Raw genomic sequence first — 24,997 nt, 5'->3', positions numbered from 1 at the left:
TCTGGGGCCCAGGAAAGAGCGCGATTTTTGCGCTCCTTCTTTGCTGCATCCGGGAACCGCGCCGTTTGGCTGCTGCGGTTCCCGGATGCAGCAACCGGCGGCGGCAGCAGACCGCCACTTTTCAGCAGTCTGTAACCCGCCTCTGTTGCTAAATAGGTCTATTCATATTGTAAAATGTGAAACATTTCCATCACATCTACAACATATGCTGGGAAGCTAAACTAACATTTCTTACCTTCTGGGCCAGTTCAGTAAATATGTTAGCTAGAACAGAAAGCAATTTCCCAGTGCTCCTATGTGTGGTGAAAGAAACAGTAAGGTAAAAGAGGATGATGCTGGAATACTTGTAAAGTATCGGCATTAGACGCACCAGTAAGTGGCAGGATTGATTGAAGAGCTGTAGACATAGAAGAAATACAATTAAAATGTGTGCTTTTTTGTGCAAATACACCAGTTTGTAATTGCCCAGCCTTCATTTGAGGGGTAGCTTTTTAAAAAGTGGTCAGAGAGATAATTTTCATTGTCCCTGTTTTTCACTTTGCTTCCACCAGCCCAGCTGCAGGAACCTCAATCAGGATCAATACTATGTTTCAGCGGATTATTACCTTACACTTGTATGCAGTGTGATCCTCGCCATATGATTTCAGTTGCTCCAGGAGTTCTGAGATGACTGAAATTATTTTCTGTATATGCAAAGAATTCACATCTGCACAGATGTCTTCATCCAAGAGCTTAGTTAAATGCCCTACTTTGAGACTGTTAACTGAGGTCTCTTCCCCTGAAAAAAGAAGTATATAAATAGAATTATTAAACTAAAGTTAAAGAAAGGATTACCAAAATGTTTCAACATTAATTTCTCAAGGAGTGGCCCTTATAGTTAATTCTAATGATAGTTTAATTAGATTTTAAATTTCTGTATTAAATGAATTTTTAAGTTGCATCTCTTTTAACTTTTGGAAGCTACCCTGAGCTCAGGATAAATGTAATAACAATAATATGATATGTATCAAATAACAATAATAATATGGAGTAGAATTCTACTAAATGACCTCTAAGCGTCACAGCATGTTTCTGGTCAATTCTACAGAGGAAATATATTTGAAAGACTAAGAAGTGCAAACAAACAAACAAACAAACAAACAAATCTAACCATCATCATTCAGGGGGCTGCCCTCATCTTTTTCTTTTCTCCTCTCCACCAAACATTGTATAGCACTCAGGACAGCTTGGATTGCACGTTCTATTTGTTCTGAGAAGAGTTCTACAAAGCCATCATCTATTTTTTTGTCCCCTTTGGAAAAAACAGAAATAGTAATTGGTAATGCACTTAATCGCTATGGCACCCAAATATGACATTACAGATCTATGTTCCACCACAGCAAATGTAACTTAATTGCAACACCACCAACTCAAGAAGGACAACATCATTAAGGTTAGAAGACAGAATGAGGTTGCTGCAGGTACCATAACAGAGCACAGAACTGAAAGACCTGGACTAAGGAAAAAGTTAGGACTTGAACATGCTGTTTGGAACCTGCCAAACAAAAGTTCCCCTAAAGGAAAGGCAGAATGTCATTATCCGGCAAGAAGAAAACAAAGGAAAACAAATGCTTGTACCTCTAAGAACCAAATGCAAAAGGAATACCATGCACATACCCCTTTCCCTATGTTGACTAATTATTTAAGCAAGAATTCGCTTAGCTAAACAGCACCAACCAAAACCCTGGCTGCATGCAAAGCTGCACATGAAATGCTGTCCATCAGGTGGAGAGACGGTGGAAACAGAACCCATCAGACAAGCTCAAGGACTACCTGCACAATTTATTATTCTCATGTAGAGGAATCTCAGAATTCTTATATTCAGGAGAAGATCACGCCCATAAACCCACCCCATCAGTTTTTTGGTACCTTGAACACCTTACTGAATCCAGTGGCTGGCTAGAAGAAGAATCCTTCAGTTTAAGATCTTACAACAACTAATTTGGCTTCCTTTGTCCACAAAATAGCCTCAAGTGTTAAATTATTTTTTGTTGATGGATCTCCTCCACCACAACCATCAGTTGATTTATCATAGCCTTTGGCTCAGGCTATGTCTCTACCATCACAGAATTTCAATTGTCTGGACCTTGGCATCCTGCTGGATGATCAGTTGTCCCTATGCCCCTTTACCAGGGCAACTGCAAAGGCTTGTAACATCCATCTTTTTAATATGATAGGATCCATAGGTTTTTGACCATTCAGACTGCCTATCTGCGTGTCCAGGCCTTGGTTATTTCATGGCTGGACTATCGTAACAGCCTACTGGCAGGTTTACCTTCCTGTTCTCTGTTTGCCCTAGTTTTAATCCAGAATAGTGGTGTCCAAGTTGTTTTAAATCTCCCTAAATATTTGTGTGTTTCAGTTCCTTGTAGATCCCTCCACTGGCTACCAATTCAGGCCGGAGCTCATTACAAGCTTTTGGTCCTAAAACCTTGAACTCTAACCTCTCTCAAAATTTGGCAGCTAGGCTAGCATGGTATGAATTATTTAGAAAACTAAGAACTACAGGAAAAGGATGATTGGTGGTTCACCAACATGCCAAGGCTGCGAGCGTTTCAGGACCTGGTTCTGCATTTGTGGAACACTCTTCATTTCTATCTTCACCTGGAGGAGGATCTTACTCATTTTCATAAAGGGCTAAAGTCCTTCCTTTTAATTCCTTGGATTAAGCTACCAAGTGTGCCTAAGGCTGCCGAAATGAGTACCAACTGTTACAGTGAGGAGTGGCTCCAAGCCAGGCCTCTCAAATGAGCTGTCCTCAACAACAGCAACCACAAAATCCTACCTCCTCCTGAACATGGGAGTTCACCCTAGTGTTTGAATTACTGGGCAGTGCAAACTAGAGAGAAATACGGAGAAGCATTTGCAAAATTATGATCTAATTTTACTGCACTTATTCATGCATGTAACTGCTCAAAGATGATAAGGGAATACTTAAACAAACCTATTGGTTTATCAATTAGAAGAGAGAAAGGAATTGTCTTTACCATCACAGTGTGAAATTGAACTGAACAGTTGTGTCCTCCAGATAGCAAAGTCATCTACAGTTTTATTAATTTCTCCTTGAATGTATATGAGACTTCTGATGACTGCCATTTGTGACATAGTTTGACTGGCTTCAGGCAGAACAAACAAGGACTCAATGTTTTGTAGTTGGGTTGAAACCTTCAACAAACAGTCCACCCCTGAAGAACACACCTCAAAGCTTTTCCTGCAAGACAAAAGAAACTGCAGTTCCTTCAAAACATCACATTTTCTGAACATTTACTTTTAAAAAACCTAATACAACACATAATTTTAAATGCACTTGCAAGAGATACCAGAGATTATTGTTGTGTGCCTTCAAGTAATTTTTGACTTAAGCAGAACCCTCAGGCGAACCTAACACAGGGTCACCCAGTGGGTTTTTATGGCCAAGTGGGGAATTGAAATGTAGGAGGCTTGGTGGCATTGTTGGGCCAGAACACTGTTGAGAACTGGGAGGGGGTTGCAGACAATGGAGGGGGCTGGAATCTCTCATTGGCCATGAGGGTTCAATGCAACTGTCTAAGCTCTTGCACTATTTTTGACTTTTCTTTAATTAGTAGGGGCTGCTTAAGAAATCCCTATATCTGTTTCACATGAGAAATTGTATTGGTCTTTGAATCCATGTCTGCATATGGTATCCTGTAAATATATTCTGGATCTTTTCCATACACTGTTCTTACTCGCAAGTTAGGATAATTTTTACTGCACTGAATGCAAAGTAGAGTATCAGGTCTAGTTCAAATATTTTGCTGACATAGCTGAATGAGAATTTAGCTTCCTTAATGTATGCTGAGCAACATGTCAAAAGCACATAAACTAATCCTTTCGGCTGGATGCTATTTGCATTTTCTCATCTTTCATGAACACCACTCCTTTATAGTATCACTCTTTTGCAAGTGTGCCTTGGCAATAATGGAGAGCAGAAGGCTTGGTTATGTCCTCTGGAATGGATTGGACATGACTCAGACAATGAACAGAGCTCTATCCTCAAGAAATTTCCACAACTGAGGTGGATGATCTGGTATTCTGCCATGGTAGAGGATAGTTGATAGGAACAGGGACTATAACCAGGAAATCAGGAGAAGATTAATAATAGGGACAGCAGCAATGAAAGAACTAGAAACGATTCTAAAATGCAAAGATATACAACTGAGCATAAAAGTTAGAATCATACAAGCCATCATATTCCCTAGTACCATCTATGGACGTGAGAGCTGGATAGTTAAGAAACAAGATAGGAAGAAAACCAATGTATTTGAGATGTGATGCCAGAGAAGAGTGTTGAGGATCCTGTGGATAGCAAAAAGGACAAAAAATAGGTTCTAGAGCAGATTAAGCCAGAAATCTCCCTGGAAGCCATGATGACAAAACTGAGGTTGTTGTACTTCAGACACACCATAAGGGAGGACTCATTGGAAAAAACAGCAATGCTAGCAAAGGTGAAGGGAAGCAGAGAGAGGAAGGCCACATGCTAGATGGGCAGACTATTAAAAGAGGACATGGGTATGGGCTCACAGAAATTAAGCAGAGCAGTGGAGGATAGGGGGTCTTGGACATGTCTCATCCATAGGGTCGCCGTGGCTCGAGATCAACTCGAGGGCTGTTAACAACACAAAGAGGTTAGTGCGGCTCTTCCACAGCACCAAACATTTACTTGATGGTACAGGTCTATCTAGTCCTGCGGCACCAAAACTGACTATACAAATCATCCTTCTAAAAAGTGCACAATCTATAAACTGGTGGTGTTCAGGCTGCAAACATGAAATATATTTCTCTCAGTGCCATGACATGCAACCTACCAGGAATGGAAGAGAGTCTCACAAGAAAGCTGTCTTATCATGTCCACATCTGATTTTACTGCCTTAACCTCAACCAGCATGTCTTTCACTTGTGAAGACAGCTGTTGATACAGTGGATCACATTTTTGCATCTTGCATCCAACAGGCAGCTGATCTGTTGCCACTGGAGTGAGATACTGTAGCCCTGAGGCATTAAGTTCAGGTAGCAACTTTAAAACACTGGATGAATTCAGTTCAGTTTCTTCAGATTGCAGTTCTTCCCCGGGAGCATTCAAGGGTTGGCCTTTAGGACAGCACTGTATAAACCAGGAAAGTTGCTCCAGGATCATCACACACTGCATAGAAAGGTACTGCAACTGGTCAGTCCACTGCTGAATGCCATCTTGAGGAGGAAAAGCTACTTCATATTCATTAGTAATGTTCAACTTGGCATGAATCTCCTCCACACAGCTCAGAAGATTCCTGTTCAGGGGATTCAAACAGATTGATGATGATTAACATGCAGTTTAAAGGGCAACTGACTTGTTAGATTTTGCACCAAAAATAAAAGACAGTCTTGTGCTATGATAAAAATTAACAAGCTTTATTTGAGAAAAGTATTCATGGGCTGATTAAATGGGCTGGAGTCCACAAAAAAGTATGCCAATTAAAACTAGTTACTCTTTAAGGTGTCACAAGAGCTTTTGTCATTTTTAGAATGCAACTGTTATAACTCACATACTCTTTTTTTAACAGCTGTTCATGGAATTTTTGAAATGCTGATTTTTGTTTTTGCAGAGCTTAGCTGACATCCTTTTAGTGACATATGCAAGTCTAAGCCCCCCCCCATGACTTTTTGTTTTTTCCTCACTGTGGGGGTTTGTGTACTCCTTCTCCTTCTGCAGTGAGCAAAGTTTTGTTTTGACTCACAGCAGGGACGTAGCCGGGGGGGGGGGGGGCTTGGGGGCCCGGCCCCCCCCCCCCCTAGGTAAAATGAATGGTGTGTGCCACTGCGCCGCTGCACCCAAGCCCCTTTATAATGGTGGCACTTAGTCTGGACCCCTCCTTCCCAAAATCCTGGCTACATCCCTGCTCACAGGTTTGCTGTGACAGCCCTCCTCTATGGAGGAAGAAACTGGGGGTGCCGGTTTCTTTATGCCAGCTAAAACAAGGTATAGATAGAATGATCATCTGCTGAGACCCTTGAAGGAGACATCATCAGACTGTATCCAGCTATGAGGCACAGCCAGACATTCCTCTCATCCTTCCCCTCTGTCCACCAGTTACCAAGTGAACATTCAGAGGGCTACCACAGCAAAGCCATGAGTCCTGGATGTAGTAAATGGGGGGAGGTGCAGTGGAACTCTGCCTGTGGAACTCATACACCATGCTGGGCAATGCAGGATCTCAGCCAATCTGTGTTAATGGTACATTTGATCAGAATGCACTAATTATTAATGATACTCTTCACTATGAAATCAATTCACATTATTCTCAAGATCTGCATCAACACTTCTGAACTACTCTATACATCTATAAATGTTCTATACCCGACTTTTGGTACACCGCATTAAATATGAGATATGAGGATTCATACTCCACCTGAACAACAAGTTTATATTTAGATGTTAAATATGTGCTGTCCTTCTAATGACTCTGGGCAGAGAGGATAAGCTGAACTGAATGCAAACTTCATTTCTGCATGTGGAAAGACTCAATGAAAACTTCTGGATGCAGCAGAGGGCTCCAGCTGGCATGCTGGGCAAAACTTTTGCCAATGCCCTCTCCCCTGCAGTCTCAGTGCTCGCTCTTATACTGCACTGGTGGTCCTGCAGCTGCAGAGGATATTTTTAGAGGATGCAAGAGTCTAGAGTAGGGGTGTGTAACTGCATAGGGGCTAGGGGCCAATATCTCCTACAACCCCCACCACTGGCAGTACTTTTCACAGCAAGCCCAAATACCTCTGTTTTCCTCTACAGTTCCTCTCAAAATGGCAATAAGAATTGATGGGATGACACATCCTGTCACCATTTTGAGAGGAATAGCAGAGGAAAAAGTGGTATGTGGGAATAGTATGGGATTCTGGAGAGCTTGTGGCAACAGGGTGGAGTATTTTCATGCATTTAGAGGCTTTTCTATATAATTTGGAGGTGACATGGGGAATGGTGGCAAAAGAATCATGCCAAAAGAATTTGGAGTGGGTAGAGAGGCTGGGAGACTTCAAAGCTACAAGAGTGGGGTCTTGGGCCTAAGGGACACATTTTGCCCTCTCATGATCTAGAGGGATATGGGAAAATTGGAAAAGGTTGCCTTTTTTAAAACAGTCTGGATCAAAGGCACTCTGTGTATTTTCATACACTTTGTTTTAACAGATGCAGACACATGGAAAAGTGACAAAGTGGTGACAAAAAGCCATACAGTGAAGTGCTATAATTCAAATGTTTTCTGCAGCAAAACATTTGCTTAGATCAAGAGAAATTCCTCCTTTCAATAAGGTGCAGACAACCACCTTCTTTGCAGGAGTGAGATTTCAGGATACTGGACACAGAACATTAATGCTAATAGTATGCCAATACTCCTCCAGGTTAAAATGAAAAGAACAAGAGAAGCTTTAATTATGCTTAATAGTCAAAATTTCTGGACTAAGAAAATCATTGCTTTCATGCACACAAGCCAGTGGTGCAGCTTCTCAGCAAGCTGCCTGCAATGCCCAAGCAGTCTGGAAATTACTTCTCTTATTAGTCTGAATGCTTTCCTTTTCTACATAAGCTAGAAGAATGAGCAGGAAAAAGAAAGCCAGGTACCTCAAGAAAATCCACTGCTCTGTCAAAGCAGTAAGGGAGGTCCTCTGCTTCACAAGTATCTTCATGAGGTGTGCTGTAAATCCTTTACATCTCTCAATAGTGCCCAGTCCAATTTCCTGTAGAAACAATAACAACAAATTTTACTGATTAGTCAGCTGACCATATCAATAGAAGACAAAATACAAAATACATAATACAAAATCTAAATGTTACAATATCCAAATACATACAAAAAAATTGATCACGCCTGAAAACTTGTATAAAATTAACTAAAAAATTAAAACAAATACAAGTAAAAGTTAAATAAAAACAAATTATGTAAAACAAACTACAGTCTACAACAATCTAAAACAGAGTGGGAAGGAAGAAAGGGATTGTTGGAAATGTTGAAATGAACTCCTCACTGTGGCATGGAATCCCAATTTGCATGATAAATTGATCTCTCAATCGTGCAGCTTTTACAATAAATTTTGCTACACAGCACACTAGATGTAAATTCTCACCAGAAAGGAAATAGGACAATTTGACAGTAGGATCCCAATAGGTCAGTCTAACAAAAAATGGTTGTAAAAGGTGGGCTCTCTCGTTATCATATAAACAGTCAAACAGGATGTGTACAATATCCTCGACGGCAGGAGCACCACAAATGCTTGTTCTTTCTTGATAAGGTATTTTTTGGAACCATCCTGTTCTTACTACTGAATTGCTCAAATCTAGTTCTGGTGAAGGCTGTTCTCTGGCTTTGTGTTAGATGTAACCTAAGATATTTTTCGAGGTCAAATACAGTTTTATTTTTAGCTAACCATTTTAAGGATTTGCAACCAGCCAACGATGCTATGTCTGATATCCCAGATCCTTTTTTTAAAAGATTCCTGAATTGTGTGTCCAGCTGAAAGAAAATGGGCAGGTGAAAAACCTAATTGGAACATAATTAGGGATAGTTGACTAACCCAAAAATTAGAATGCCCATTAGCTAGTTGTTCTTCTACATAGAGTTTAGGGGGTCTTCTTGAGTCCATTTTGGAGATCTTAAGCCAGTAATTAAATCCTTTTATCAATACCTGGCCCTGAATTGAATAGGTCCCAAGTTCTGCTCTCACTGCTTGGCCTGGAGTGTTCTTGTCTGTTCCAAGGATTCTCCTTAAAAAGCAGCTCTGAGCCTGCTCCAAAGTGGGAATTTTCAAGTGACCCCATAATTCAGTACCATATGATAAAATGGGCAAGATTTTAGCTTTGTAAACTTTTAAGATGGGGGATACACTTGTAGGGTAGTTATAACTTATCGATTTATAAAGCACACTGGAATTCGCTATAGCTCTCTGTTTATTCCTACTAAAGTGGTTTGTCCATTTCCCTGAATTTGAGAAGAGTAACCCTAGGGGTACAAATACAAATTGACCTGCTCAATCCGTTCACCTTCCAGGAACCAGTTATATTTTTTGCACCTTTTCCCAAATACCACCACCTTAGACTTGTTTTTGTTAATAGCTAATGAGTTAAGAGAACGATAAATGGCTACGTTCTGTAATAGCCGTCTTAAACCTACTTGTGAGTGAGCAATCAGGATCATATCATCGGCATAAAAAAGCGCATTGAGAAACACATTGCCTAAGTGTATGAGCCAATGTTGAAGAGAGGAAATCAGGGATATAATTTACATAGGCCATGTTCCCACTGGCTTATAATGCGGATGAGGATGCGAATCATGGGTGCATCATTCCAATTTGAGCATGCATTCGATCTGCATTGCTCCGATATCGTTCCCATTGGAATTTGAATCTGACTCTTATGTGATCGAATTATAATTAAGGACTTATTTGAGTTTGCTTGTTTTATTGTATCTTTATTATGTATGGCTTTTGGTGACAAGCAATAAACTGGTAAATAAGCACTATGTAAGCTGCACTGACTTAATAGGTTTACTCTAGTTGGGACTAACAACTGGATTTAAGCCAAAAAGCTCAGTACTTAGTAATACGATTCATTAGACAGACAGACTGTTGAGATGGTTACCTCTACCCATTTGCTTAGTCTACAACATGACAAGTACAAACAAGTCTAAGAAGACTGTGCTTATTTTAAATAGAATTGTCATACTTAGTGACTGATCCTGTCTTGTCTGCTCAAAGCTGTTAAAAGCATAATGTTAAGCCATATCTTTAACATTATCTGAAGCTACTCTTTTACCTTTGAAGGTGCTAATAATGCTGTCTGAAGCCTACAGTGGCGTGCAAGAGACTGATAGAAATATTTCTGGCATTCATCCCAGGATGAAGATATCTCAGATAGTAACCTGGAAAGCACAAGACATTTTTTTATTCCTTTGGAGAAAAAAGTAATCCCACTTTTATATCTCATGGTACAACCAAAAATATTCAAAGAAGTTCAGCTTTAGGCAATCGTAATCAACTTTATATTACATGTGGAATCTATCATCTTAATAATAGATATATTAATACTAGAAGTACTAGTTTTAACTTAAGGCCCAAGTACTATGCTTTTGCTATGTTTGGGTCCACAGTGCAACTGCAGGGAAAGGGGATGGGAGGTCTGATCAGAACCATGGTCAGGAGAAAAGACTTGACCTCTCTGTTATTTCTTTAGAATATCATAATTAAATTTAAATTTCCCAGTATTAGAAAATCGAACAAGCTATTTCTACCATGGCTTGTGTTTGAACTCCTTTCTTTAGTCTGAAAAAAAGAAAAAACACGTACGCTGTATCCAATTTCTGTGTGCCGGTAACCAATGATAATGCACTGCGCAAATCCAGTGGATGAAGGAAAAGCAGATCTTGGGAAGTTTTAGAACGAGACCAAGCAAGGCCTTTGCGATATGACAATCCTAGGAAGACAGTTAAAAAACACAACTTGCAGTCTTTTTGCATGTGTGATATGAAACAAAGGTCACAGTTCTTTTTCATTATTTTCAGCTATTTAGGGACACTAAGATATACAGAGATTTCCTGACAACAGAGGTTGTTCTGTAGTTTTATGAGCAAAGTGAAAAAGCTACAAAATTAAACACTGCTACAAACTAGAATCCTTCAGCATTTGTAACAAATACTTGCTCCACCTATACTATAATAACTGCCTTCAAACTACTATTGTTTGGTACATTTACTAGGTGCTAACAGAGTTAGCTCTTATACAAATGCAAATCATGGTTTAGCATTACAATGTGAGTCTCAGGCTCTCTCATGTTTCCTGGCCTTCCTTTCCTCTTACCATGCAGAAAACTAAGGCTAGGGCTGTCCTTCAAACAAGAATGAGAAGTTAAGTTCAAACCAGGAAAGGGAAACATAACTCCAGGGCATGAGCAAATTCTTGATATCTTGCACCTGCACAACAGGATTTCCCCTTTCTTTCCTGTCCCCTGCACCCCCATTTGATCTGGGGGATCTCCGAAACCTGCAAAATAATTTTTGGGGAGAACACATGGGCAATCTATTCCACCATTGCTGCTTGTTCTTCTGATGGCTACACACCGCTGGAAACAATCCTACACTCAGACAAGAAATGGCTTAGTATTACAGTTGTTACAGCTGAACCAAACCAGACAGTCAAATAATTAGAAGGGCTGCTAACTTACATTTGCTTTGTACATAAAAACCTAAGATACATCCTCATCCATGTGTAAGTCCATGATTGCAAATGAAAAACTACAAGCGAATGTTGATAATTGATAAACCCAGCAGAGATTTCCCCATGATTACAAAAAGTCACTGCTAGTTGCATCCATGTACAACTGGCTCAGGTCAACATTTCTCCTACATAACCACAGGCTTATGCACAAAGAACAGCTCAATCTGTTTGTACATGGAAAAAACTCACTGTGGAAATGAACCCTCAAATGTTTACATTGCTGTCTTTTAGAACTAAAAACGACCTTTGTTATCCATGGATTCTGTATCCATGGATTCTACCATACATGGCTTGAAAATATTCCCATCAACACAGAACAATACACATGCAAATCACTCCTGCATTCCCAGGCTCACACAGTATATATGCACCCAATTTTTCCAGGCAAAGCATTCGCTGAAGATACCAGCCACAGATGCTGGCAAAACATCAGAAAGAAACTCTGCTAGAACATGGCCACATAGCCCGAAAACCCCACAAAAAACTATACCATATGTATCAAAACATTGTGGGAAAGTGAACTAAATATACCAATTCCAGAATCAGACCACTGTGCTATTTGGTCATCATCTGTGCTGAAGTCATGATCATCTTTAACCAGAGAGAATTTTCTAAAGCTAGTACATAAATGGTATCTGACCCCTGTTAGGAAATCACAGATGATAAAATCTATATCACCTTTGTGTTGGAGAGGTTGTCCAGTCTTAGGGACTTATATCCATATGTGGTTATACTGTTTCAAAATTACCCACTTCTGGCATGATGAGATCAATCAAATTGCTTCAATTACAAAACAAAAAATAACTTTTTGCACAGCTCTTTTGTTACTTTCAAATACATATACACAAAAGGTAATAAATCTTTAAAAAACAGAAAGTTGATATCTTTTTTTGCTGACAGCAGCTCGTCTAGAAGTGGCTAATAATTGGAAAACAGGTCTTGTATCCCTGGATAGATGGTGGAAAAGAGTTTATGGAGAATTTCAATGGCTTATGGAGAAATTAACATATAATATGAAATATAACTCAAAACAACAAAATCAAAGACCTGTTCAGGAAAAATGGTCTCCTCTTATAGATTACATTAATACAAATTTTACATCTCTTTCTTCTCCATCTAGCCACTGTTCTTCATGGTCAGATTTATTTTAAACTAATTGAATTGTGAAAAATTTTAATAAGGAAAGTTTTTAACGACATGAAACTTTTTATACCATTGTTCTATGATTGCAAGATTTTGTATTTTGTATTATGAATAAAGTATTTAAAAAATAATAATAATAATGTGACTTGAGCATTCACGGCTTTTGGTATCCACGAGTGGGTCCAAAAACCAAATAGCAGTCAATAACAAGGGCCCACTGTATGTGATGGGACAGTAAACACAGTGCCTGACAATGGCTAAAAAATACATTCTACATGCAATGAGGAAGGGCACCAAGTTTCAGAATCATAATCTCTCTCTGTGAACAAATATGCTAGATAATTCATGCTCCTGCATGTATACACAAGCACAAATATACTTCATTCTGTAATCATTCCATAGCAGAAAAAAAGTGTAAAAGAAAGGAAATTATGATTATGTGGGCTCAGCATGTACATATACAGAAGTGCACACACAGAACTGCTGAATAACATGGAAAGAGGGAGGTAGTATTACTGTTTAAATTTTTTAAATATCTCAATCTCATTTTACCTGTAGTTGCAAGGTTTTTAAAGAGCTCTGTCAGGGCCCTTTGTTTCTGAACAAGGAAATGTTTGGCCTCAGACATCTGTTTTTCCTTTTCTGCAGCTGGATTTACAGACATATTCTGCAGTTCATGGGCAGAGGAAATTATGTCACCTGTAAAAGGGAGGGAGAAATAGAAAAAAATCCACATAGCAACATTCAGCATGTGAGAGGTCCAGAAAACTACTCTGCTTCATCCATTTCAATGCAGAATTTTATTTTGTAAATTTACGCAGTTCAAAGTGCCTAGGAGTACAGAAATGAAGGGAAGGATATTGTTCTCTACCATCATCAGGCTCAGAGCATCCACCTTTTATCTATCTATTGTAAGGTGTGTGTGTGTGTGTGTGGAGTCCTCATGAGTTTCATAGGGTTTTCTTAGGTAGGGAATACTCAGAAGCGATTTGCCATTGCCTTATTTTGAAATATAGACTAAAGTACCTTGTATTCATTGACAGTCTCCCATCTAAGTACTAACCAGGGCTTATTCTGTTTAGCTTCCGAGATCAGACAGGATCTGGTGCCTTTAGGGTATTTAGGCCTTGAGGATAATAAATCTAAATATATAAAACTATACATTAGTACTTCTACAGTGCTTACCAGTGAAATTGTCAAGTTGCTCCACCAGATCCAAAAATGAATTGTTCTTCACTAGCCTTTTGCATATTTTCTTCATTCGCTTTGAGAGCTTAGGTAAGCGGCCTTGAAGGGATTCTGGCTGAAACACCTCTCCTTCAAATTCCTCCAAAAGGACAGCCTGATAAAATGTTCACAATAGATAAGCCACTATGAGTAAAATTCTTGTGCTGATAGACAGGGCCAGCTCATGCATATAGGCAACCTAGGCAGTGGCCTAGGGTGCCAAAATTTAGGGGGGGTGGCATTGCAAGGAGGCCAGAAAGAGCCAGGGAGAAATCCCAGAAGTCTCACCCCCTTCCCTCAATAGGCGCAAGTTGCGGCGGCGCAAGATTTAACTTTTTCAGCAGGAGGAGGAGAAGAGAGGCTGGGAACGGACTTGGAGGCAGCCAAGAACAACAACAAGGAGAAAGAGCTGCCTCCTCCTCCTCCTCCTGGCCATGGAAGGCAGGGGAGGCGCTGGGGAGGAGAGGAGCCCAGGCAAAATGGTGCCTCCCTCCCTCCCTCCATGCAGCCAAGGGAGCCTTGAGAGCCCAGCTGAAGAACCCAGCCGAGAAAAGCAGGCAGTCGGGGCTGCTGGCAGGCCAGGTGGGTCCTCCTTGCCCAGGACGCCGCCTCTTCCTCCATCCCAGCCTTACCTCCAGGAGCAATTCCCAAACTGCAGAAATAAATCCACCTTGAGACTCCCTTAAATTGCCCAGGCTCAATGCTGGGGAATCCTGGGAACTGTAGTTTTGGGAGACATTGAGCCTTTTGCCGCTTCCCCGTGGCCCGGAAAGCGGCGGATTGGGGCCTCAGTGGCTGCTGTTCTGGCCACTGAGGCCCCGATACACCGGGGAAAGGCGCGCCTACAAGCCGCCCCAAAGGGGCGGTCTGTAATGCGTCCGAGTTCCTGAAATGCTCCTTTCCAAACTAAGACTGGGTGGCCTTATGCTTGATTTTTTTTCTCCAAAGTATAAAATTCCTGGTACAAAAAGCCAACCATGTCTACTGTCTTCTTTAAGTTCTTGGTATCATTCTTGATTTATTTTTATTTTTTTACACAGAGGAGCGCTTAAAGCATTCAATTTCTCTTAACAGTTTGGATTGGTAATGTCTTTCTGTACCACATGAAATATGCACTTTTTTAGAGTACTCTATTCAATCTCACACATATCTACTTCGGGCCTCACACTACAACAAGACAACACAGAGATAGACAGTGAAGTCAACACTTAGGCCAGGGGTCAGCAACCTCCGGCCCGCGGGCTGGATGCGGCCCGCGGAGGCCTGGCGGCCGGCCCCTGCCTCCTATTGCCGCCGCCCGTCACAGCTTTTTGCCGCTCTGGGCGCCGCCATTTTGGGCGGCAAAATGGCGGCGAGGTCGCGCGAGACTTCACCGCCATTTTGGGCGAAAAAATGGCGGCGCCCAAGCAGCCTTCTGGGCTATGGACGCCGCCATTTTTCGCCCAAAATGGTGGTGAAATCTCACAAGACCTCAGGGGACGTCGCGCGAGACTTCGCCGCCATTTTGCCGCCCAGAGAGGGGAAAAGCTGCGATGGGCGGCAGCGGCGGCGGCCTTTAAGAGGCCCGCTGCCGTCCCTGGGGCCCTCCAGGAGGGCTCGAGGCGGCAGGGGGCCGGGGGCCCTTTCCAGTCCTGGGCCTCCAGGAGGCTCCGAGGGCAGCAGGGGGCCTCTGGGGGGCCTTCTGCAGTCCTGGGCCCTCCAGGAGGGCTCAGGGCGCAGCAAGAGGACTCTGGCGGGCCTGCTGCCGTCCCGGGGGCCCCAGGAGGGCTCCGAGGGCGCAGGGGGCCTCTGGGGGACGCTTTGGCCGTCCCTGGGGCCCTCCAGGAGGGCTCCGAGGGTGGCAGGGGCCTGGGAGGCCCTTTGCCGTCCCTGGGCCCTCCAGGAGGGCTCCGAGGGCGGCAGGGGCCTCTGGGGGACCTTTGCAGTCCCTGGGGCCCTCCAGGAGGGCTCCGAGGGCGGCAGGGGTCTCTGGGGGACCCTTTGCAGTCCCTGGGGCCCTCCAGGAGGGTCCGAGGGTGGCAGGGGGCCTCTGGGGGACCCTTGCCGTCCCTGGGTCCCTCCAGGAGGGCTCCGAGGGCGGCAGGGGGCCTCTGGGGGCCCTTTGCCATCCCTGGGGCCCCCAGGAGGGGTCCGAGGACGGCAGGGGCCTCTGGGCGCCCTTTGCCATCCCTGAGGCCCTCCAGGAGGGGTCCGACGGCGGCAGCTTTTTTGCCGTCTCTGACGGGCATGGGGCCCCATCAGGGGCCAGCAAAGATGGGGAGGCCTGGCCCCCGGAGGGTGGAAGCTCCGCCCCCGGCACGCGGCCCTGCCCCTGAGGGTGGAAGCTCCACCCCTGGCACGCGGCCCCGCCCCAGAGGGTGGAAGCTCCACCCCCCACACGTGGCCCCGCCCCGGAGGGTTGAAGCTCCACCCCCAGCTTCGGCCTCCCAGTCGCCTGAGGGACACCAACCCGGCCCCCAGCTCAAAAAGGTTGCCTACCCCTGACTTAGGCTATAAATATCTAGCACTCCATCTCAATACAAATAATGAAAAATCATAATACCTGAATGGTGTCTGTTCTAGCCATCATGTTTTTTCTTAATATGTTGTTTAGACACTGGATTTTAGTTTTCTGGTTGTCTGTTATCTCTTGTTTCTGCAAGGAAACAAGCTGTTCTTCTTTGGTTGTTTCCACCAAGGCTGATCGACAAGGCTCACTGAGAACAGCTTCAAACTTCTTCATGAATTTAAAAAGTGTCCTAGTCCCCATGGAAGTAAGGAACAAAGAGGGCTAAGAGTGTATTGGACATGTATATACTGACATGTCAGAAAAAAAATGAACTGATATGTGTCAACAAGTTTATTGATTAGTCTACTGACCGTATCAAAGAATACACAGTACCGAATGCAAAATACAAAATACAAAACTCCAAGTATCAAAATACATATGCTTGGTCATATCTAAAAACTCATATTAAATTAAGTCAAAAGCTAAAATCAGTACAAGCTAAATAAAAGCAAATAATAAAATATGGAACAATATACACTAGACTAAAATAAGACAAATGACCTAAAAGAGAGTAGGGGAAATCAATAAGGGTATTAAATAAACTCATCTCCATGGCACGAGACCCCGTTTTGTATGATGAATTGATCTCTTAAATGAGCAGCTTTTACAATAAATTTTGCAGTACATCACACTAGGTGTAAATTCTCTCCAGAAAGGAGATGGGACAATTTGACAGATATGTGTGCACAAACTCCATAACAATATGCTAAGTTCCAAGAAAATACAGTAAATTGTTCACTGAAAGAAATCAAACATTGTACACAATACAATTTAAGTGCATAAATATTAAGACGTACAAATAATACATTTGATGACATCTAAATAGAACAAGGGTGGACCAAGTGTGGCCTGCAGGGCTATTTCTGTGGCTCTCAGGGGCACTGGGGCCAAAAATAATGGGTGACATGCCCCAGCCTTGCCCAAGATCTCCTGGGGTATGGCAATGCAGCCACCTAGTCTCCCATAGTTGCCCACCCCTGCAACAGAGTCATTCCCAAATGATGGGTCATGACCTACCAGTTGGCTTTGGGAGGTTAAAGGTTGTTATCAGTTGTGCATAGTAGGCACATATTTAAACAGAATACTAAAATAATCTACTTATTCCCACAGTGGGTTTTATGAAAGAAAGTAGCAAGAGGGAAGTGCAAGTCAGCATTCAGAAAAACTTGCATCTCAGGAGGCTGATTGTGATCCATGGCAACTCATACTAAAACCAATTTGTTGGTCTTAAAAAGGCCACAAGATTCTTTTATTGTTTCAGAAGAACATAGCTTCCCATATTGCCCCCTATCTACCACCAATCTCAAAAATGACTACTGTTTCATAATACTTGACTTACCTGTGTGTCTTCTCCACAGACTGTTTTACTGCCCAAAAACTGACATCGTTCCACTTACAGATCTTCACAAACTCCTGCAAAATAAATCAAATTGATTCTAGGAACTGCAATATTTATTTGCATAGCATAACAAAGCATTGGGTGACATGGATTTCTAGTTTAAAGAAAAGCACATAAGAGGCTGGGTAGCACCCAGGTTTAGACTTGAAATAGCTTTGCCTGAGACAGATAGGAAACAGGAGAGAACCATTACATTAGCAAGTCTTCTTCTCACCTTCAATTCTTTTTCTATAGGGCGCCGAATTTCAGCCAGCCTAGCATGAACACATTCTGAAAACTGATTATAGTAGTTGTATAGATTCCACAATACATTGCATAGTGTATCTGAAAAAATTAAAAACAAATTTCATTTTAAAAGTTTTTTGGGGCACATAAATCAGTTAGGGTTCATTCAAAAGTGACCTTGCACTGAAATGGGAAACACTTTTTTATAAATCAGTTCACCACCCTTCTACTAAAACATCAACCCCCTTTGGTTAATTTTTCAGGAGACTGGAAACCTAATATATGAAAGTAAACAAAATCAATTTTGTATTTTTTTTTAAAAAGGCTGCTTCCATAGCAGACTTTTCCAATGTAAGTCTCCCTTGATTTTTTTTTAACTAAGACATGAGATCTGAGGCTCATTGCAGTCAAAAATTCCATATTAGAGTAAACTGTCTAGCAGATGGAACAGAAAGCACACACACACACACACCCCAGTGCCAGGATACTCATGCTGATACAGGGAGGAATTAAAGAGGTTAGGAGAACTGAAGACTGCAGCCAGTCCTGCCTAACAAACACAGGAATCGCCATAAATCAAAAGTGACTTGAGGGCACACAACAACAGTGGGGCATCAGTATCCACAGGCTTGCCATCCACAGATTTGAACATCTGTAGATGGCAAGCCCGCATTGTCTCCAATGGCGGTGCATACACATGGCCACGCTGCCATTAGGGACAGCCCCCACTGTCACCAGTGGCACCTTGTTGTCATCTTCCTCACTGCCTTTTGGGGCTATTCAGGTGAGCAGGGTGACCAGGCATCCTTCTTTTCCTGGACGCTCGCTACATTCCAGTCTTCTGTCCAGGAGAGGCTTCCAAGTGTTTGGGGTTTGATCTTTTTTTGGTCATATCTTCCATTTTGCAGTGACTCATCCTCCTTGGCAGTGTTAGAGGACACCCCTGGCCACCCTGCATGCAGCTGCCTAAGAAGGGCACCAAGGAGCCCCCCCTCATGGGCTCCTGCCTCCTCCAAGTCTCCCCCTCCACCTCTGACACCTCTTCTCGCGGAGTGACTGAGGTGGCAGGGGCCATTGTTTAGCTGGAGCATTTATCTGCCACTCTCCGCCTTGCACTTTGTTTCACTTTCTCTCTAAGGGGAGGTGGGGGAGCTCCAGGCTAATGCCTGCTGGGACCCTCAACCCTGGCTACAGGAATACTGGGAGGAGGAGCAGACCTTAATGCCATTCAGCAAACTACATCTCTCTACCCCTCCAGTCTTTAAAAGGTTAATGTTGAGATCACTTAATAGTTTGGCACCTGAACTGCCATTGTCCCTAATGGCAGTATGGCCATTGGGGACAATGGGGTCTTGAGCATCCACGGAGTTTGGTATCCGGGGGGGGGGGGGGGGGGGAGAGTCTGGAATGGTTCCCCCACAGGTTCCACTGTATTACATTCCCCAAGAAGCAATGTCTTGACCTGAAGACACACAACAACAACAACAACAACAAATGTATCACATTGCCTAAGAAGCAATATCTTGACCAATGAGTCAGGAAGAACTTTATCCCATTTAGAATTTGTGGAATGTCTTGCTGTTGGAATGCTGACTGGCACTGAGTGGTTTCTTTCTGGTGCCAAGTCAAGAACTTGTAATTAAGCCTTTGGCTCTACTTTTCAAATCTACATGTGTTTTATCTGTTCTAATGTTTTAAGCTGTTTTGACACATTAACTCATCTAATATGTTTTTATCCTGTTTAAATTATTTTATTCTTTTAAATCTGGAATTGTTTGAAATTGTTTACATACAGGCTATCCTGAGATCCTATAACAAAGAACAGTATATAAATATTTTAATAAACAAAAAATAACCACCTACTCTTTCCTTCCATCTGTGGCATCAACAAGACGTGACAGTGGAATTCCAAAAGCATCTGGAGCCGTATGTGAAATTCCCCCAGTGTGGCTCCTTCTATGAAAGCCTGCAGTGTTTTGACCACTGCTCCTAAATTCATGTCTGCCCATTTCATGGAATTGGAATTATAAGGAAGAAAGGAGGGGAGGAGGGGAGAGGATTAAGACACTGATTCATTTTGACTTGTTTTTAAAGTGTGACATCATCATCATCATCATCATCATCATTTACTTATATCCTTCCTTTCTCCCATTATAGGCACTCAAGGCAGCTCAAAGCAAATTTAAAACAACAGCAGAGCATTAAAATATATAAATATAAAACTGAAAAACAAAAACAATTAAACAATTTAAAAAATTAAAACACCTATGCACAGACTGTAACCAAATCTGCAATTTTGCTTCTCTAAAATATTATACAATGCAGACATATAATGCAGATTCTTTCTAATCTATACCTGACTGACTGAAGAATATATGGTAAGTACACCCTCCTCCACACCTGCCTCTCTTTATGAAGCAATCCCTCTCCACTAAAGCCCCCACCACCTTAATCAGTTCAAGGGCTCTGATTCAATAAAAAGGAGGAGAGAAGAAGAAAAGGGCAGTAACAGCAAAATAAATCATATGGTTCTTGACAGCAGTTACTACCACCAGGGAGGCCAGGTTTTCCATTCTTGTACCACAGGAGAGAGCATATTGTGCAGAGATCACACCTGTCCCTGCATTGCTAAAACAAGCTTGGATCAAGATGGGCTAAAATAGGCCATGGTTTATGAAGTTAGGAGTGACTATGTAGGTCACACAACCCATCTTTTGCTGTACTGACACCAGGGTATGAAAGAAGAAAGGAAAGGGTGAGAGACCAGAGTTCATGAATTATGTTACATAAAAGTTGGCAGTATTTGATTTGACCTAGGTGATAAAAAAAACCTTCACAGCTACTTTAATATTTTTAAAATTCAAATTAGCATAGAGAAGGCCAAGTCTGAACTCCCTTACATCCACCATCATCCGGAGAGGGAGAAAGGCAAGCCATCCAGTCTGGAGGGAGCAAAATGGCAGGCCCAACGCCATCGGGCCTGTCCTTAAGAAACAGAGCCCTCCCTCCAGTCCATCTGCCTTGGTCCAAGCCTCAGAGGGAAAGATGAACTCCTGGACCTGATCCCCTTCCCCACAACCATTCCCTTCTCCTTTTGTATCGTGTCTTCTTAGATTGTAAGCCTGAGGACAGGGAACCGTCTAATTAAAAGATTGTATGTACAGTGCTGTGTAAATATAAATAATAATTTCATATACAGTAGACAAGGCAGGTATTTTCTAGTAATAGCCAGTGAAATGGTTTGAAACTAACAACGAACAAAATAATATGATTTCTCAGTATGTTAACAAGGAGGGAAGCATTAAATCTGACTCCAGCTGGGAGTATAATATTGCGTTTTCAAGCCTACCAAGAAAAAAGACATCTATACTATGGAGCACATATGTTACATTGAGAATCTTGGGCTGCATCTGCATGGCAAAATTAATGCAGCTTGACACTGCTTTTAACTGTCATGACTCAATACTATGGAATTCTTGGATTTACAATTTTGTGAGATATTTAGCCTTCTCTGTCGAGAACTCCAGTACCAGAACAAACTACAAATCCCAAGATTCCACAGCACTGAGCCATGATAGTTGAGGCAGTGTCAAACTGCATTATTTCTGTAGTGCTGGTGCAGCTTTGGTTAACCCATAGAGGTAACATATGCTTAGTTGTGTGCACTTTTACTTCAAGAAGGACTTATACAAATAGTATCTCCTTCTTCTACAACATCACTACAGTTACCTTCACTTTTCTTCTCGGTTTGTTCCTGTCTATATTGCTCAATCATCTGGTAGATTGAAAACCAATGTTTCAATGATTTTTCTGTGTGACGTTTCATTGTGTTGTCCAGGCTAGCAGACCAACAACTGATGAGAGAGAGAAAGAGAAGAGAAGATAAATGAATTAATTATCTTGTATAAACTACTTTGGTTCACTCCCCTAATAATAGTCAGCTGTGAATATTTAGCCCAAACGAAGCTGACAATACTCACTTCAGTTCTACTTTACGCCACTGGAAAATCAGCTGAATGATCAAATCAAGATGTTTCCTCAGAGACACTGCATGACTAGCATTCTCCTCCCAATCCTAGAAAAAAAGGGATGTCTTTCAAACAGACAAATTGTAGAGCAGTAAGGCAAGATGACGAAAAGCCTTGTCATGCTGATGATCAGTACTTTAAAATTCAAATGTAATTATCTCTGTTATACACAGAATTTGCTTAGTAAAACAGGGTGAATCATCAACATTTACTGAGATACTGAGTTTGTTGTTTTATGTGACAAATGCACATGTACACACACAGAGACACACACACTACTGACCTGAGACTTAGCTAACAAGATTTCCAAGCCATTCAGGAACTTTGAGAGGGGGCTGGAGAGTGGAAAACTACGAATTCTGTCCATCACAACCAAGACCTGTGAAACAAAAATGAAAGCCAGTAATATTTTTGGCTAGCTTTTTTTAAACCTTTTTCATTAACATGTAGGCCAGAATCCACCTAGAGTTACACATTTGTGATTGTTTCGCATGCATAACCCCTATGTATTCACTAGTTCTGGGGCTACGTAGAGGGACAAGAAAGTTCCTCAGTTTCTAGTTATCAGGCAGCGGTCACTGTGATCAATTAGGATTCCCCTGTTGATCAGCAAGCAGAATACTGATGTTTCCACCATCTTTTGTATGAATGTCCTCTGGTGTAAGTGTCTGTGCCTTCAAGTCATCTGCTGACTTATGGTGACTCCATGAATTTCATAAGGTTTTCTTAATCAAGGAACACTCAGAGGTGGTTTTGCCAGTACCTTTCTCTGAAATATAGCCTGGTATTTGTTGGTGCTCTCCCATCCAAATACTAACCAGGGGATGACCTTGGTTAGCTTCCAAGATCAAACAAGATCTGGTACCTCTGGAATGAGGGAAAATTGTGAGAGATGGTATGCTCCTGCCTTTTGCAATGGAGAAAAATCTGAGGAGGGGGTGGGAACATCAGTCAGCTGCTTCCTAAGTGATGAGGGAACAGGCCCACACTGACCGTGGCAGCTGATGCCCGATATTATCAGTGGGGATTGGTATGGGTGGGTGAGTGATCACTGAGTGGCTACTTAACTATGGTGGTTATGCATTCATAAGTGCTCAAATTAATTTCAGTCACAGTAATTACACAAAGCTGTCATTTCAGAAAAAAATATTTATTATTATTTCTTACATTTTTACCACCCCAAATTCAGAATTTTATGCATAGTACAGAGGTTATTTTAATATGTAAAACAGAGAATACTAAACAAAGATGCCTTTAGTTGCACATATGCCTTTAGTTGCATATATGCACACAGCTGGTTTTTCCCACTTCCAAGAATGGCTGGCTTATCAAATATAAGCAACAAGGAGTATATTTTTTGTGAGTTTTTCGGGCTATGTGACCATGTTCCAGAAAAGTTTCTTCCTGACGTTTCGCCAGCATCTTCTCTGAAGATGCCAGCCACAGATGCTGGTGAAACGTCAGGAAGAAACTTTTCTGGAACATGGTCACATAGCCCGAAAAACCCACAAAAAACTATGGATGCCGGCCATGAAAGCCTTCGACTTTACAACAAGGAGTATGTCTGGATGCATGGAAAGCACCCATGTAGTATAGGGATCATATGTGAAAGCAAACATAAACTGAATACTGGTTATTTAACTAGATTTCGATATAAATTGGTAACAGGCAGGTCTGTGGCCACCTCTTACCTGGACAAGAGCAGGATGTTCAGGCCATTCTTTTAATAGTGCTTTTACTTTTTTTGTGAAGTTTTCAAGCACATGCTGGCACTGTCGTACTTGCAGGATATTAGGATGTTGATAGAAGTCATATGGCCCTTCATTTTGTATGGCCAACTCTGAAGCACCTTCTTCAAAGAGTGTATTCTGCAATATTGTGCTAGCTAGAAGTTGGCTGCCATGAAAATTATCATTCATTTCAGAACCTAAGTTTGGGGTGGGAAAACACAAAAAAGGACAGCAGGTAAGATCAAAGGTAGGAAGCATCATCCAACAGCCAAGTGTTTTTACTTCCCCCCATGAAGTGAAAGCTTAGCTCACAGAACAGGACTTCCACTGACTTTTTTTTTCGGGGGGGGGGGGAGGGGGGAGATCTAGTTTATTTGTATCAATATAAACAAGTTATGCTAATGCTTTCTCTTTCACTAATAAAGTAGTTCTAGCCAGGATGGGAACAACTCTGACTTTACAATAGTTTTACACAATCAGCTCTCTTTTTTCACGGGGGATCCGTTCCAGAACCCCTAGTGTGAAAATGGAAAATCGCTGATGTTGGAGTCCCTATTGACTCCAATGGTGGCGCACCACTGCATGCATGCCTTGAACGCGCGCCCCCCCCCCATTGTGTCACTCTCCGTTTGCTCCTCATGTATTTCTGAGGGATGCAGACTCCAAGTCCACAAAAACGGAGGAGCAACTGTATTTTCAAGCACAAAGAAACATATTTCTTGGCTTTTCTGTTCACAGTATGCCTAGAAGAGGAATGGGCAAATACATCTTCCCAGGCTCCTGACCCCAAACAATAATTTCTTTTCACCTACAAATAACCCAAAGAATCAGGCGCTTCTGGGGACCTAATTGGTCATTTCCTTTTTTAGGCATCAGAGAGATGTTCATAACCAGAAATGACTAACAAGCCAAGAATAGCCCTTGGGGGCTTCTAAGGGTCCAGCTCTTCATTTTTGTTTTGGGGTGGTAGGACATGGGGATTAGAAAGTAGCAGATGCAAGGTGGGTGAAGCTTTCTTATGTCTGGAGGACAGATGTGGCTCCTTCACACAAGGAAGCCCATCTCTACCCTAACAGCTACTTCAGGGAAAAATCTAACACATTTATACCAATGGATAGAACACTTTCAAGTACAGTGGTACCCCGGGATACGAATTGATCGCGTTACGAAATTTCCGGGATACGAAAAATATCCAGCCCCTTCTTCCTCTATCTCAATACAAGATGTGAACAACTTGATTCTAGAAACCAGTTTTATCCCATGGGCCTTATTCCAGGGCCTGCTTTTTGTAATATCTAGCCTGACAATAGAAAGGAAGCTATCTCTAAACCATGCACACTTATTACCCTAATACTGATTCTGTAACTAACCCAAAGGAATTCTGTACAACCACAAGGTGTCATCA

At 42.1% G+C, this 24,997-nt stretch overlaps 1 protein-coding gene across 3 annotated transcripts in view; it reads right to left on the bottom strand.

The window, feature by feature from the left end:
• Nucleotides 1–24,997, bottom strand: part of MDN1 (midasin AAA ATPase 1) — a 154,638-nt gene that overhangs the window by 21,580 nt on the left and 108,061 nt on the right. For all 3 annotated transcript variants that reach the window (XM_042462369.1, XM_042462387.1, XM_042462377.1), the window contains 18 exons: nt 23,554–23,789; nt 22,146–22,241; nt 21,815–21,909; nt 21,564–21,688; nt 19,698–19,835; nt 17,824–17,933; nt 17,550–17,623; nt 16,205–16,400; nt 13,621–13,777; nt 12,988–13,134; nt 10,366–10,492; nt 9,836–9,941; nt 7,649–7,764; nt 4,866–5,327; nt 3,027–3,250; nt 1,151–1,291; nt 606–778; nt 236–397 (listed from right to left, as the gene is read on the bottom strand). In XM_042462369.1, the coding sequence (XP_042318303.1) occupies nt 236–397; nt 606–778; nt 1,151–1,291; nt 3,027–3,250; nt 4,866–5,327; nt 7,649–7,764; nt 9,836–9,941; nt 10,366–10,492; nt 12,988–13,134; nt 13,621–13,777; nt 16,205–16,400; nt 17,550–17,623; nt 17,824–17,933; nt 19,698–19,835; nt 21,564–21,688; nt 21,815–21,909; nt 22,146–22,241; nt 23,554–23,789 (2,885 nt within the window). The remainder of the gene's footprint in view (nt 1–235; nt 398–605; nt 779–1,150; nt 1,292–3,026; nt 3,251–4,865; nt 5,328–7,648; nt 7,765–9,835; nt 9,942–10,365; nt 10,493–12,987; nt 13,135–13,620; nt 13,778–16,204; nt 16,401–17,549; nt 17,624–17,823; nt 17,934–19,697; nt 19,836–21,563; nt 21,689–21,814; nt 21,910–22,145; nt 22,242–23,553; nt 23,790–24,997) is intronic.

This window comes from Sceloporus undulatus, chromosome 1 (genome assembly GCF_019175285.1).
Source record: "Sceloporus undulatus isolate JIND9_A2432 ecotype Alabama chromosome 1, SceUnd_v1.1, whole genome shotgun sequence".
NCBI classification, from domain to species: domain Eukaryota; kingdom Metazoa; phylum Chordata; class Lepidosauria; order Squamata; family Phrynosomatidae; genus Sceloporus; species Sceloporus undulatus.
The sequence above is the reverse complement of the archived record's forward strand: the minus strand, read 5'-3'. Positions and strand labels throughout refer to the sequence as shown.